This window comes from Porites lutea, chromosome 5 (genome assembly GCF_958299795.1).
Source record: "Porites lutea chromosome 5, jaPorLute2.1, whole genome shotgun sequence".
Classification (NCBI taxonomy): Eukaryota; Metazoa; Cnidaria; class Anthozoa; order Scleractinia; family Poritidae; genus Porites; species Porites lutea.
In genome coordinates, this window is record NC_133205.1 from 24,257,322 (window position 1) to 24,273,457 (window position 16,136).

A 16,136-nucleotide genomic window follows, 5' to 3' on the forward strand; every position below is an offset into this window, starting at 1 on the left:
TTAAAACCTGTAGTGTTCCACGTTTGAACCCATTCGCCCCCAAACCACCCATGTGGATAAACGTCCTTCATGTTCCGCTTGTGCCGCCATCAGTTTTGGCGGTCAATGGCAACTTTGTCATCCAACTAGTGTGGGAGGAAGAATGTTTCAAATCACACCAAAATGAGAACGATTCAGTAAAGGATACTCAAAAATTCCTGTTGCACTATTCACCCGCACCTCCGTCCATCTAGTCCTACGATCCTAAAAGCTTTCCCCGAAACTTTTCCCCCTAGTAACTGCCGAGAAAAAGAGACAAAAAGGGGGGAGGGGCAAAAGAATTCAAATTAAATTTGACAAAAACAAACTGCAAGAACGTATAGACTGCGGGCAGTCTCTTATTTTTCTTTGCCAAGTTACTGCATGCGAAACCCAAGCACGCTAGCGGCTAAGCAGGGAGCCGGGATAAACGAGGGCGTAAGCCCGTGAAGAAAAAATAAGACGTCTTTTCTCGTCTCGTCCCAATCCCTTATTGTAACATAACGTCGTGGTTTGCAATAAGGCTGGCTGAGGTAAGAACTAGAAGGATTTTAAGAGAAAAGGCGGACTGCAAGCAGTCTAAAGAAGATGGTGCAGACAGGGTTCTAGCCTATCGGACTCTGTATGTAACATTTTCTTTGATGCCGTAGATGTCGGATGCTTGAGAAATGAGCTTTTGTTCTGTTTTATTATTCGCAATTGGAGACTGAAGTAAAGTAGGGCTGTAGCAACGACTAAATAAACAGTCTTTTGTGTGAAGAGAGAATTTATTGGTGTTTCGTTGTTTTGCTTTCGCTGATAAAAATATGAAAAGCCACGGTAGAAATCCTTTATTCTTTAGTCTTAACTTCTCCAAGCCGTAAATAACCTGTTGATTTATTGAGCGTAAACATATTTGTCAAGTCATAATAACATTGTATTTAGTCTTCAAACTGTAATCAACCTGTAAGAAGCCGTTATCCACCTGTGAAGCTTTGGAACTAATTAATGTTTCAAAACAAACGTAGTTTTCCACCAATAGTCTTTTAGAAATGATTGTTGTGCTCTGTAATTTGACTCGTTTAGTTGATATGTAGTCTGTATCGCTTCGCTAGCTTGCCCTTGGGCTTAAATATGAGTGTTTTGTAGGAGTTTCTTCGGTTACATCTAGGTTACATCTAGTCCTGGTTACATTTTGGTTTGTTATGTTTTGACTGTACCCGCAGTATAGTCCTGGATTAAACTTCTACATTAGAGCCAAGTTCTGTTTGGAATCATTGTCTCAAGGGTATTCAACAGGCGTAAGAGATTCCGTGCCTTCGCGAAGCCAGCGAGTGTCCCCAGGAAAAGGTCTTTCCCAGACAGTTTCAGATTTTTTCCCCGTCCGTCAATTTACCCTTTTGTCAAGGCAATACCGGTTTTCACTTGGAATAGAGGAATTTCGGGTTTTAATCTTTCGTGGAAATATAAAACCTAGCTGCCACAATTTATTTTATCAGTGTTTAAGACACACGGGGCGCTATATATATGGAGCGTAACCAAAATCAAATCAGGTCAGCTGGACTGGTTATCCAGTTGAAAATGAAACAAGCTGTTTTTCGAGAGTTTCGCTAAACTCCTATCTCCGCCATGCGTACTATTTAACAATTATTCCTCGAGCCCGAATGGGCTGTGAGCTCAATAGCCCATGAGGGCGAGAGAAATAATCGTTTTAGTAAAATCCAACTAGTTGGTCAAAATAACCAGACAAAACAACTTAAGCTAGTTAAAGCTAGACTTTTCTCCTTTTTTGCCGCCAAAAAGCCGGCGCTTTTCGCTACTAGTGGGCTGTAACATATAGCCTAACAGTAGCTCAACCAATCAGAACGCAGCATTGATAATAGACCACTAGTTGGATTTTTTTTCTATTTATGAGTAGACTCAGGACAGACTCAGACTGTACTATTAATAAATTTTCCTAATTTTCAGTTTTCATAAAGGCCCTGCACAGGGTTCCTTTTCATTTATTCCTTAACTTTATCCATGTTCTAATCTCCAGCGTTGAACTAAAGGTACGTACCTGTCAATCGCTTTGCTGCTACTGGAGTTCCATTCACAGGCGCACCGGGCTTACCCGTTTTAATATACGTGTGGTTCATGTTCCCGTTGAGGTGGTATTTTTCTATCGCTTTGCCATAATATTACTTTTAGATGCGGCGTGTGCTCCGCGTGCTCTCGCTTGCTTGGAGATTAGATCGAGAAATGAGGAGAAGATTTACTTGCTAAAGGTCTTTTACTTCTTACTTTATCGACGTCAAGCATTCTTCAGGATATTTACTTTTTATTTTTTTCTGAACTGATTTAGTACGCGTGTTTGCGACGACCGGAAATACTATACGCCTGTGGTCGCAGGCTATAGGCGTGTATAAATACACAAAAATTCAAGGGCCTCGATTCCAGAGAAGTTACATCATTGTCAGAGATAAAAAAGTGATTTACATGGCAAGTCATTTCAATCATCACCTAAAATAAACCGCCTGCTCATCACAGGACTGAAAGTTTACAACACCCGACCATCGCAGTTTTGCTAATTGAGATTCTTATTTCAATTCGACCACTCAGTAGAGTTCACTTGTTCCAAAGTAATCAACGCTTTCAAGCGATAGAATTCGTGGACCGACACGCTTCAGAAAAGCTCTAAATTTAATCTTTCCTAAGCTTTCTTCGCAAAACATGCGTGGCTTTGATCACTCAGCGATTCTTATTCCCAGTTTCCACGGTCTCCGCTAGGAACACCTGGCACCATGACTCCCCTTTTGTGTCATAAATACGAAGAAAGACGGCTTGCAAATTATGAGTCTCGCTGGTTACGCAGGCGAGACTAACAAGCAAAGCAGTTACAATATAGCAAAACACCAGGGAATTAAAATCAGATAAAATTAAAAAAACACCGTAAACTGAAAACGTCTATCAGAAAATGGGTCTCATTTACCTCGTCAGGAATGTAGTAGCTCAAACTCAGTGGCACCTCGAAACACAGTTAATAATCGATCCACGCAATCAAAAACGAGAAAATTAATAGTCCCTTTTCTTACTTAGAAAACTATTGAATACAATGAAAATTAATAAATACATTCACACTGGCAAAACCTCAACCCGAAGTACGAAGGCAGGAGGAACTTTCCTTGGGGTTCTTTTTTATTGTTTTGTCCTTGAAAAGTAATTCATGGTAGAGTCTGAATATTTCATTTTACTAGCTTCGCCTGTTACTGAACAATGAATAATAAATAAATGCTTAATAGGCAGGGGTGCTACAACAGCGGTTAGCCAATTAAAGTGGTCCCAGAGCTTAAAAAGTATGTAAGAAACAGTAAAACTTCATGTGACAATTAAAAACAACAACGGAGACGGACAGACACGTTACGTGAAACGTTACACGACGGACAGATGGTTTTACCAGGATCGTGGGTTCGCTGGGTCGTAGTTACGTTCTAAGGCATCCACCTAGTACTTGTACATGATGGATTTGAATTGGCTAATCTGAAGGTTGCATGAAAGTTGAAGATCATTTGCCAGCGTGTTCCAGATTCTGGTGGTTCTATTAAAAAAGGATCTCTGAAAAGTGAGAGTATTACATTTCCTTGAAATAAATTAAGTGATTGACACGGTTGCTGTTAGATCTGGTAGTGCGAGAGGGAACAGAGGAACTAACTCTAACTGTTCCAGTTACAACTTTGAAAAGGAAAATCATGTCTAAAAACTCGTGCCAATAGGAGATTGGTAATAAGTTAACATTCATTAGCCTTTCCCTATATGTTTGGTCACAAATGAATGGTAGATCCAGGATACACTTTGTAGCACGCCTCTGGACACGCTCGAGCTTTCGAATCAGGTCTATTGACTGCGGAGTCCAGACTTGCGTGGCATAGCAAAGATGGGATCTTACTTGGGAAAGGTATGCCGAACGTCTAACCGTAATGCTTTTGACGACTCTAGTGTTTCTCTGTACATATCCCAGGATCTTGCTGGCCTTAGCGCATTGTTCATTGACTTGCTTATTCCACTTGAGGTTATCCGTGATGTAAACACCAAGATCCTTCTCAGCACAGACAACTTCAGGCTGAAAGCCGGCCAAATGATAGACAAAGATGACGGGTTTAAGTTTCTGCATTTGCTGTAGTTAAAGTTTAGGCTTGCAGAATCTGACCACATGACCAGGTTAGATAGGTCCTCCTGAAGTTGTTCTGCATCGTGCGTTGATGTCATTTCTTTGAAAATCTTTGTGTCATCGGCAAAAGAGGCAATCTGGCTTGATCCAACAGCATCTGGCAAAGAGTTCACATACAGAAGGAATAACATGGGGCCTAGGATCGATCCCTGTGGGACCCCTGAAGTCACACGTAGGGCGCTTGATGTTGCACCCAATATAGTCACTCGCAGGGATCGATTGTGCAGGTACGATTCTAGCCATGTTAGCAGGTTCCCCCCAAAACCATGCTGATGTAGCTTAATCCTTAGGAGGTTCGCGTGGTTTACTGTGTTAGAGGCTTTTGACAAGTCCAAATATTTTATATTGACTTGTCTTCCTCTATCCAGCTTTGTGCCAATTTGGTCTAGAACGTCAACGAGCTGGGTTGCACAACCCCGTTCAGTTCAGCTATGAACCCATGCTGACATGCGCTGATAAGATTGAAAACATGGTCTCTAATAGCATTGAATAAGCACTTCTCCATGACTTTAGAAACAGTAGAAAGTAGCGAGATCGGTCTGTAGTTTTCCGCATGTTCTTTATTATCTTTTTTGAAAACAGGAACGATGTTTGCTAGTTTCCAGTCCTCCGGTATACAGCCCAACGTAAGCGACTACAATTCGGTAAGCGAGGGTGCGCTATCACGTCAGCTGATTCTTTCAAAATTTTGGCAGGTAATTCATCTGATCCAGTAGCTATTACTAGCATCAAGATTAAGCAGGATTAGTTCAACTTCAGATACTAAGAGAATTACATCAGTCAAGAACGGGTCTGAGTCTGGTAACTGACTATTCTCCCTTTCAGGGGCTGGAGTTTCCTGATCAGACGCAAATACCGACACAAAATACTAGTTGAATAATTCCGCCACTTCGCTTGGAGTGGAGGCCTTGACTCTTGAGCTGTCACTGGTTGCTATGGTAATTGTTTCGGGGACGTGCTTGTGTTTTGATTTCACTTTCAGAACCGACAAGAAGCGTTTCGGGTTCGACTTTAAGTTTGATTCCATATCTACAAAAAACGCCTCCCTACATCCGCGGAGTCTGCGTTTGATTTCAGAACGTAGAGACCTGAAATTTTCTCTTAGGACACTTGATGCTCTTTGCTTTAGTTTCTTGCGTACTGAATTTTTCTTGTTGATGAGGTTTACGATGGAGCCATTGATCCAAGGAAGCGGGTTTGTTCCTTTGAGTTTCTTTTTCGGGATAAAGTCGGCCATGGCAGTAAGAACTGCATCTTTCCAACAACGCCAGTCGTTGTTAATGTCGGCCGCATCAGGCGAAATAATTATAAAATTTGATAAGTTTGCTGCCCGTGGAGAAGTGCGTAGCCCTTTGAAATAGCCTTTTTTTGTAATCTTAAATAAAACGATTCATCTTTGGCGGGGCTTTTAGAGAAATTTGGAATTCGAAGGAGACAATAGCATGGTCCGTGGCCATGTCTGCGTGAATTGCCTTAACAACTTCGGTCACGTTGACTTGATCCGTAATGCTTGTGATCACTAAGTCCAAGATATTGTTCCCGCGTTTTGGTATGGTGCTAAGTTGCGTTAGAAAGTGATCATTAAGAATGTCGACTCGTAGTATTCGTATCTTTTGTCCCCAACTTCATTCTCATGGTCCTTCTTACGTCATTCAGTTATGTCACCCTTGACATAACATGTCGAAAGACAAACCCTGGGAACGAGGTAATACGTCACCCTCTCAAGACGTAGTTGAAGAGAGAAATGCTCTGGGGACCACGGGGTCTGTAGCAGGAGCTCATAGGGCGCGCTTTAGGGCTCACGTGAGCAAACTGGAAATGAGTTACCTATTTGCTCGTGCATGCGACCTGCACTTTGCTGTAACCCTTGTGTTTCCTATTCGCAAATTGATCCTTGATCCAACCTTGAAAAGATCCCCCTCCAGTTAAGAATAACCGCCTTCCTGAGGTAAGAATAGTCATTTCAACAATGGCAACCGCTCCTGTGTCGAAGAGGTTATAAACATGCGGCTGAAAAAATACTGGATTGTGCAACAGTTCATCAAGATGATTTAAAAGCAAGGTGGTATTATTGCGAGCCAATGAGATACCGAAACTTTGAGATCCTGACGGTGAAAAGTCCGTAGCTACGAAAATTTTATGATTATCATATTCACTGGATCGATTGGTCATGGCTGACAGTTGTTTCAAGCAATTTACCAAAGTGGTAATAGTTCCATTAGGTCTCTTGAGAATTTTTTCCGAGCGAATGTGAAAGGAAACATAGTTTGAGCCTAACATCTTTGAAATAAAGTGTTGAGCGATTTCCAAAAGTTTTTCATTAAAAAATAGACTTATACTTTTATGATCGAGAGGATGATGGATGTTTGAAGGAAGTGGGAATAAAGCTCGATATGACGTCAATGTTCCATTTCCCCTCCAGTCTTCGATCCCAACACATTCATTTTCTCTGATCACGTCCTTTAGAAAATCTTCAACCGAAGAAAGCATCCCGGAATCGACGCAAATTGTTTTCAGTACTCTGAAACCTTTAACGAAACCTTGATGTCTTTGATTACCGCTACATTTTGTCTTTTTCCCTCGTTGAAAAGCTATATTACCATAGTTTATATATAGCAGTAAGTCCAACTTGTTGCGACAAACATTCTGAAATGTTTCCCAGCTCACCAAAGTGCTGTAACCGTGTGAGCGAAGCTTGTTGTTAAGTGCGCTCAGATTGTAGTACAATTCCAGCGTTTGAGTGTCGCTACTCATTTTAGAACTACCGAAAAACCTTGAATTTTTAACAAAAGGTACAACAACTTGGTGCCCACTGTAGCTCCCTAAAGCTGCGAGAGTGATTAAGTTTCTAGTGGCCATTGAAAGTTGTTCAGCATACGAAAATACGAAGTAAAATTTTCCATGCGTGATCGTATTCGTGTGTTCTGTTCTGTTGTTGCGAATGGTGCCGTCTCCAACCATCCTCGACATTCTTAAAAGCATTGATGACCATTCGGTGTAATTAAACATGCATATTACCACTGCTAACCATAGAATGACAATGGTCCCAAACAGTACCTTACCTAAAGTCTTAAAGGGTCCCCGCAAAGGAAACATTTTGTTATCTGAGTATGCGACTTAATGAGGTGCCGTGCTCGCCATAAATAAATGCGTAATTAACCAAAAGTTTTTTCAACAAAGATCTTGTGTTCTAATAGTGTGGGTAGGATCACTTCCAACCCAGCGTTGTTTTCATCTTTTGTTTTTGCCAACAACAACTGACACAACACAATTTCATTTGCATTTCACTAGTTGAATCTTTGTCCACGGCTGCAGCAAATGCATAAATTTTGCGATATTTAAAAAGATCACCATACTGTTTTTAATTGTGTTTTTTTTCTTCATCAGTCCTGAGATAAGGCAAGATCTCGCTCAACCCCACAGTATGCATACCTACGGAGTTCAAAATCGAACTTTTCTGGTATCGAACTTCCTACTTACAGTTCACCTGTATTTGGATCAACGCAAATAATACAAGTTCCACCGTTGATTCATACGTCAAACTTCGTAAGTCGGACTCAGTTTTCTAGATCACGGTGTCCAATTCTTACCAGTCAAATTTAGTTCGGCATATAACAATTTCAACGCGTTTAAAGCGAAGTCGCCCCACAGTCGAAATTCACATGCAGTCAAGCCGAGCTTATAACTCATGGGTCAACCAGATATTGTGTCGGATAGGCTATTGTGAAGCCGCGCGTGTTTTAATTTCTTTACTACGTTAAATTCATAATTGGAGATAGTTAAAACACGAGGAGCGTGACTCTGCAATTTCTGCAATTTAGAAGATAGGTTCTTAGAACAGTTCCCCCATACTACGTAATACTACGTAATCAAAGTGTGACTGTCCCACTGCAGTAAATTGTATACGTTAAGCAGAATCTCAAAAGGGGGAAAATACCTAATACACTTGATCGCATTTATGCCAGAAGCAATCTTCTTAGAGATTTCATTAATATGACACTCCTAAGAAAGATTTCCGTCGATATGAACATCAAAAGGTTCTTAAGTCGAGACTTGTTTGATCTGAAACTGATCAATTTAAATTATAGGATTATTTTTTAGGGTTGATAGTCTTAGTCTAGACCCAATTAGTAAAGATTCTGTCTTAGAGATGTTTAGTGTATAATTTTTGTGCCGTTTCGGTCTGAACACGGGTATAGACTTTGGCCATTTTAGTCTGGTAGCGGGTATGATTTTCGATGGAACTACGGGAGTGTATGGACGTATCTGTCGTTTCTGCCTGCAAATGAATAGGAAAGAACTGAAAGTAATTCGAAATGTATTCTAATAAATTAAATCTTTTATTGGCGTTCTAATCTAGTATATGACATGTCCTGCTCTGAAAAAAGGTATGGATTTTAGAGGCCAGGGCCCAGTTGCTCGAAGCATGGTTAGCGTTAACCAGCGTTTAATACCTTGACAACGTATTGCTTTTGATACTGCTTAACCAATGGTTAAAGCTAACCATGCTTTGAGCAACTCAGCCCAGGTCTGTAAATGGGCATGGTCCCGGATGAAATAGGGTCAGGATTTAGAGAACTGGGCTGCATACCCCACCAAGAATTCCCAGGAGTACCCCTGCGATCTTACATAACCCTTGAGGTTGCATTTCAAAAGGTACTTTGAAACTGACTTGGAATGAGGTTACTACGTCATCTACTCTTGCCTGCGAATACAGCCGTCCTTCCTCGCTCCTTGAAGCTAAAACGTCCCTAGCAGAGAGGAGCAGGAAGAGGCGGTTTTCCGCTGGCTACATCCACTCAAGGCAGTTGAAGAGAAAAATACACATGTGCAAACTCGTCCCAGGGCGTTATCCTTAGAAAGTGGGAGGGGCGGGCCCTGGCGACGAGGTTGCAGCCGGTCTGCTATTGGTCTGTCTAGCGCATGCGCTCATTTAGAGAAAGAGAATGCTTATGCACGCGAGCAGGCTGGAAATTAGTTGCTTAGTTACTTGTGCATGCTGCGTGCACTTTGCCATAACCATTGTGTTTCCTATTCGCAAATTGATTCTTGATCCAAACTTGAAAAGATCCCCCTCCAGTCAAGAATAACTGCCTTCCTAAAGTAAGAATAGTCATTTCAACAATGGCAACCGCTCCTGTATCTAAGAGGTTATAAACATGCGGTAGAAAAAATACTGGATTGTGCAACAGTTCATCAAGATGATTTAAAAGCAAGGTGGTATTATTGCGAGCCAATGAGATACCGAAACTTTGAGATCCTGACGGTGAAAAGTCCGTAGCTACGAAAATTTTATGATTATCATATTCACGCAATCGATTGGCCATGGCTGCAAGTTGTTTTAAACAATTGACCAAAGTGGTAATAGTTCCATTAGGTCTCTTGAGAATTTTTTCCGAGCGAATGTGAAAGGAAACATAGTTTGAGCTTAACATCTTTGAAATAAAGTGTTGAGCGATTTCCAAAAGTTTTTCATTAAAAAATAGACTTATACTTTTATGATCGAGGGGATGATGGATGTTTGAAGGAAGTGGGAATAATGCTCGATATGAAGTCAATGTTCCATTTCCCCTCCAGTCTTCGATCCCAACACATTCATTTTCTCTGATCACGTCCTTTAGAAAATCTTCAACCGAAGAAAGCATCCCGGAATCGACGCAAATTGTTTTCAGTACTCTGAAACCTTTAACGAAACCTTGATGTCTTTGATTACCGCTACAAATTGTCTTTTTCCCTCGGTAAAAAGCTATATTACCATAGTTTATATATAGCAGTAAGTCCAACTTGTTCCGACAAACATTCTGAAATGTTTCCCAGCTCACCAAAGTGCTGTATCCGTGTGAACGAAGCTTGTTGTTAAGTGCGCTCAGATTGTAATACAATTCCAACGTTTGAGTGTCACTACTCATTTTAGAACTACCGAAAAACCTTGAATTTTTAACAAAAGGTACAACAACTTGGTGACCACTGTAGCTCCCTAAAGCCGCGAGGGCGAGTAAGTTTCTAGTGGCCGTTGAAAGTTGTTCTCTATCTGTAAATACGAAGTAAAACTTTTCGTACGTGATCGTGTTCATGTATTTTCTGCCATGGGGTCTTTTGTTGTCGCCGGTGATGCTATCTTCTCCAACCACGTTCGACTTTCTTAAATGCGTTGGTGACCATTGGATACAGAGAAACAAGAATATTACCACTGCTACCCATACAAAAATTGACCATAAAAGCACCACCTTGGCTGAAGTTAAGCGTTTTCGTAAAGACACTGACATTTTGTTATATGGGTGGTATGTATCTAGTTTTCCGGCTGAGAGAGCTGCATCCCGGGGGAGGGGGCTCAGTACTCAACTAAGCTTTATACGGGAAGGCTTCGCCACGAAGTCCAACCCCTTACCCTTTTATGTACCATTTTTAACGGAAAAAGGTACCCTTTCGTATACTTTCTATTGACAAATGGAGCCCCTTTCACATTTCTAGCTTAGAGCTTTGCATCCCTTTTAACTACTGTAAATGCACTGTCTTTTAAATGTGAATAAATCCCTACAGCAGGAAATTTTCTCGCCTTTTTCAATGCCGCAAAATCCTTTTGTTGGCCCTTTTAGCCCTGTTAGGTCCTTTCATAGATCGAAATGACGGATAGTGAAATCCTGCTTCCCTTTTATATACCTGCAGAAGGCTGAAAAAGGTACCCCTTTCGGGCGGAGCCTCCCCGTATAGGCCATTATTTGCCATTATAAGGAGTACTCCCCCGGGAGCTGTTTGATTAATCGGCCGTGTTCACCATAATAAATGCACTAATCAAGGCTTAGATCATGCGTTCTGATGTGCGTTCGATTGATCGCATTCCGGAATAGGCCGATACGCAAACGTTTGTAACCAATCTCTGGTACCGTGAATTGTGGACTGCTTAAAAACGTTTCATTTATCGGAATATTTCATTTTAAGCAGATATTTAGACTGATTATGTACGATGTTTATTCCAGAATGTAGTGAATCAAACGCTTGGATTCATATACAATACAAAACAATATAACACAATAAAAAGCCAGTTTCATTTGCATTTGAATAAATGGATGAATATTAACTTAATTTAGTTGCATGTCAGTGTCTTTAAGTGGACACTAAGAGACATCAAAGAATAATTCCAGAACTAAAAAAATGTGAAAACCATGGACCATATGCATTCTTAGTCCCTTAGAAAAAATGTAAACAAAATTCTTTATATCTTTTTAGTTCTAGAATTACCAAAACCTATGGGATACGCAAATCGTGACAGTTGATTCGGCCGTGGATATGAACGCATCAAGTTCATCAGCCTGTATTGGTCGACTTTCTTTATATTTCTTTTGATTGAATAACACTTTCGGCAGTTATTAGCAAGCATTCTTAGTCCTTATTTCATGGAATGTTTGCCATATTGAACAGTTTAATTTTAGAATCTTGGTAGTTTGAAATCATTGTTCGAAAATATTGTTCTGTTGGTTGTACTGCGGTTTTTTTTTTTCACGATACCCGCAATCTTTGCTCGCGCTTTAGAATCGATGGGATAAAAGCAAATTGTCACGTGATATTTCAGGGGGGAACACAAGAGGTAAAATTTGCCAATATGGGTAATCGCAGTCGAGTTTGTTTATTCTCTCAAACGAGATGACGATTTCATAGTCATAAGAAATGTGCGGTTCGAGTTTCGACAAGATTTACGTCAGTATTGTTTGCTGTGATGACATCTTCGGTCGCTCCTGCATCCAGAATAGTAATAAAGAACACTTCCACCCATCAATAATTGTCCATGATCGCCTTTAAGATGAAAAGTTTTTTATTTTCTGTTGTCTAGAATAAACAATCTTGACCGCGATTTCTTGCCCTGGCAAATTGCAGTTTGAGTTTCAGTTTGCCCCCTGAGAAACCACGTGACATTGCTTGACCCAATCTGTCCTTCAGCGCGAGCAAGGATGGCGGGTATCGTGAATAATAAATAATTAGCAGTTAATGAATGAGGCTGAGTAGGATATGAAGAATTAAGCAGATTGAGGAGGGTGTTATCGGCCGAGGTGGATAACACCCTCCGAGATCTGCTCAGTTCTTCATATCCTACGAAAGCTGAATTCATTAACTGCTTTACTATTAATTCATTCAAAATATTTCCTAGTTTAAAAACATAGCTAACATAAAACATGCTAACCTGCATCGATGTTAAGTTCATCTTCGACAGTGTACATTTGGGTTTGTCCAGCTCCGCAAATATTCTCCAAATAGCAGATGTGGCTTTCTGAGTTGTCTTCTTGCTGTTTTTGTTATGTTTTTATAGCTATTATTTCGCCTAGTTCCAGCTGTAGTTCTTACTCTTGAAACGAGTGAAGTGCCCGCCATTTTTGTTTTCACAAACAAAACAACTCAACCCTGTTCTCAGGTCTTCTCAGTTAACGGTGCATTAACCTGTAGCGGGCTGCATTTTTGACGTCATTTCCTCGTTTAACACAAAATTCTTCCAAATTTGGTCATCAGTAACTGGTTATGGTGAATTATGCGTGTGCTTTTAGCCAATCAGAATTGGGGAAATATTTTGAATGAATAACAAGGTCTATTTAGCGATGTAAATACAGTCGACTGCCGATAATAACTCGCACCCTCGCTAACTCCCTCCAAAGTCGATTTCCCTTGGATACTGTAATTTTACCCTCGAACTCGAACCCTCGATAACTCAAATTTAAACCTCCCGCTTATTTTCCTCCAGATCATTTTTATATAATTTTAGTCTCGATGACTCGAACCGTGTTTGAAGCGCGTGTACTGCAGTCCGACACTTTGTCACTTTGAATTCTTTGTCTTTACTCATTTTGTCAGTCTAGTTCAAATGCTGTGTCCAGCCCCGTATATTTAAATCAAGCTTTGTTGTAAACTTCACTTCAAGTGCAGCAAGATGAATATATTAAATATGAAAAAGGAATTAAGATTCCTTTTTCAAATTTAATATATTTCTTCCAATATCATTCTTAAACATATTTAACACACATGAGTGGACCAAAAGATGAGCCTTGTGAACATCCCCGGGCAATTATTTTCTGGTCACTGCTGACATCACCTATCTTTACCCTGTTGAGCCCCCTGGCCTGTCATGATCGAAGAATCATGACAGGTCAGAGGAGGATGGCAGGCATGAGAATCATGACAGGCCTCAGGTCAGAGGAGGATGAGAGAATTATGTCCAAAGCCATAAGCCTCCAGTTCGTTTACAATAAGGGAATAGCAAAGAGGTTCAAAGGCTTCACTAATATTTTTACTTCATCCTCGGAGACCCAGGGTCAGTCTACTATGGCTCCAGAGGTCCGCCCGAAGTACCTAAGATGAAATATATCATGCTGCAAATGACGTCGTAACTGAGTAGACTGAAGTCCCAAATTAGACTACAAGTTGCTAGAAATAGGTAAATTGGTCTTCGTTGTAGTAGGTTTGTGTAGAGTCCCACGGGTCTACTTAGTTGGAGTTGTTGGTGAGGGTGTGTCGCCCAGTTCTCTAATCTTAACCCTATTTCAGACTGAAAACTTGTCATTTTCCACACCTGTTTTCAGGCTTGGCTCCAGTTGTTCAAAAGCTGGCAGAAAGTCCTATCCACTGAATAACGCGATTGGTTTCCCTACCACTTATCCACTGGATGGTGATGTATTCAGTGGATGACGCTATCCAGCTTTTGAACAACCGAGGCCCCTAAAATCAATACTATATACCCCAGTATTCAAACCTGGCTTCTAAAAGTTATACTCGATTTTTGGTATAGGTTTCTTAATGAGCTGAGCCTCGGTTGTCCAAAGGCTGGATAGTACTATCCACCGGACAAATCTCCATCCAGTGGATAGTGCAATTTGCAGTTTCCCTAAGAAAGAAGAAAGAAAGAGAAAGAAGGAAAGAAAACCGGGAAGGAACTGGGACCCAGTAGACTCAGCCAGTCTCAGTCTCCCGCAGATGTAGTTTACAAGATGGAGGACATTTGCAGCGAACTTGATAAACTCACCGTTACATTTTTCGACAATCTCGAGCTTCTTCGCGAGAAGCGGGAACATCTTAACGGCGCAATAAGAGATGGACATTTAAACCTGTCAAAGGCACGTTATTCAATGGGAAATAAGTCCGTGGGCACCTTACAGTACAGCCACAAAATGGACTGCGCTCTGTATCATGTTAGAAATGATTTTCCAGATGAACAACCCATAGAATCTTCTGTTGCGTTTGAACTGCTTAAAACTTCGCCCGGTAGACATATTGAAAAACCTGAGAGTGTATCTGATGATAAAGATGAAACGAAAAGCTTAATAAGGAGACGAAAACCCGAAAAGAGGGACAGCCCTGGAAAGGATGAAGACCTAGAAACATCAGCTATCGAAGAATTAAGTCTCTCGAGACCGAAAGAAACATCAGGAGCTAGTTCACGTAATGGTTGTGTACAAGATCCAATCAAATGGTTTGGAATTTTGGTTCCTGGATGCTTGAAAGCGGGTCAGAGAGATTTTCAAAGGGCCATTGAACTGAGCTGTGAGGTGGTTAACCTGGAAGCAAAAGCGAGAGAAATAATCGGCAAGTTCGAAGTTTTGAAAGTACGAAAGTTAGAACTTCAGTTGGAGGAAGATAAAAAGCGTCAAGGAATTGAAGCCTAATCTTGTGTCCAAAAGTTAAAGGAAGGATATATCTTGTGAAACGTTTACTAAGTCTATATATATTGTTTAAAGAGAGGTAGAGTATTGAAATATTCATGAGTATTCGGGTACCCGGTGAATGCGAGAAGAAAAAGCAGGCAGGTTGTCCCATTTGTTGGAATGCTAGTAATACTAAGAATGTCCGATGACCAGATTTATTAATATAGCTTGTTCACAACTTTTCAGTGTGCTCCATCCTTTGACATTTGTAACATGATGCATGCATTTTACATGAGAATAACCGTAATTATTGTATTGTGTAAATGAATACAAGTTATCAAAGAGACGGGTGATTCTATTGAAATCACTTAACTGTTAGCACCCAGAAAAAAAAAAGATTATTTTTTTAGCACCCAGAAAAGAAAAAAAGATGATTTTTTTTGCATTTGATTTTTCAAATAGGTTCCTTCTGAGCACCGCTTTTGGCCATGTTACTTTCCCTAATCTTTGAAAGGCAATAGCAACTGTTCAGATGGCTTGCAGTTGAGATTATCACAAGTGTTCATGGAGAACTTTCCGGCATGAGAAATCAATAATAATTGATTTCTCTTCATTTTTCTGATTGAAAAAGATGCAAGGTCACTGAGTTATTCTTGGTAGCCTTTTTTGTGAGTTTTGGGCTCATTGGCCGGAAATGATTTTGCTTCTCTGCCATCCACTAAAATATAGCACCTAGCTAGCTTGGTCAATAATAATACAGTGAAACCTCTCCTGACAGATACATCTCTATTACGGACAGTTTGTGTGGTCTCAAAGTTGCCAAGTGTCATACAACTTCTGGTCTGTAATACAGACACCTCTGTGATAGTGACACTTAGTCCTGTCCCTTTGGTGTCCATATGAGAGAGGTTTGTCTTAAAAAGTTGAACCTCCAGCTCTCCTTACAGGAACCTACTTATTATGGTGGAGATCTCTCTCTTATGGACAGTTCGGTTGACTGTAGCATGTTTGAAGCTGGTTGGGGGATGTGGGGGGGAGGGGGGTCTCAATAATAATGGTCATACTGTATGGGAAATTTGCTTCATCCAATCTCATCAGTATGGAATTTTTGCACTTGTTTCTCAGATGTCATTTTGCAGGAAAACCATTGGTGGCATCGCGACCTCATTCCCAGGGTTCTCTCCTACCTGCCCTCTTGCTCCGTAGGGCGGGTAGGAGAGAACCCTGGGAACAAGGTTGGCGTCGGAAATGTTGGCTGTTTTCTCAGCCTAAAATTGAACCACAACACAGACACATGTAAGCTATAACTT

The 16,136-nt window shown here is 40.7% G+C and overlaps 2 protein-coding genes across 2 annotated transcripts; one reads left to right on the top strand and one right to left on the bottom strand.

Annotated features, from left to right (window-relative positions):
- Window positions 1–6,018: 6,018 nt before the first annotated feature.
- Window positions 6,019–7,361, bottom strand: LOC140938726 (uncharacterized). Its single transcript, XM_073388236.1, has one exon. The coding sequence runs from the start codon at window positions 7,298–7,300 to the stop codon at window positions 6,032–6,034; it is 1,269 nt and encodes a 422-aa protein (XP_073244337.1). The 5' UTR covers window positions 7,301–7,361; the 3' UTR covers window positions 6,019–6,031.
- Window positions 7,362–14,136: 6,775 nt separating this feature from the next.
- Window positions 14,137–15,136, top strand: LOC140937039 (coiled-coil domain-containing protein 115-like). Its single transcript, XM_073386562.1, has one exon. The coding sequence runs from the start codon at window positions 14,173–14,175 to the stop codon at window positions 14,845–14,847; it is 675 nt and encodes a 224-aa protein (XP_073242663.1). The 5' UTR covers window positions 14,137–14,172; the 3' UTR covers window positions 14,848–15,136.
- Window positions 15,137–16,136: the final 1,000 nt, after the last annotated feature.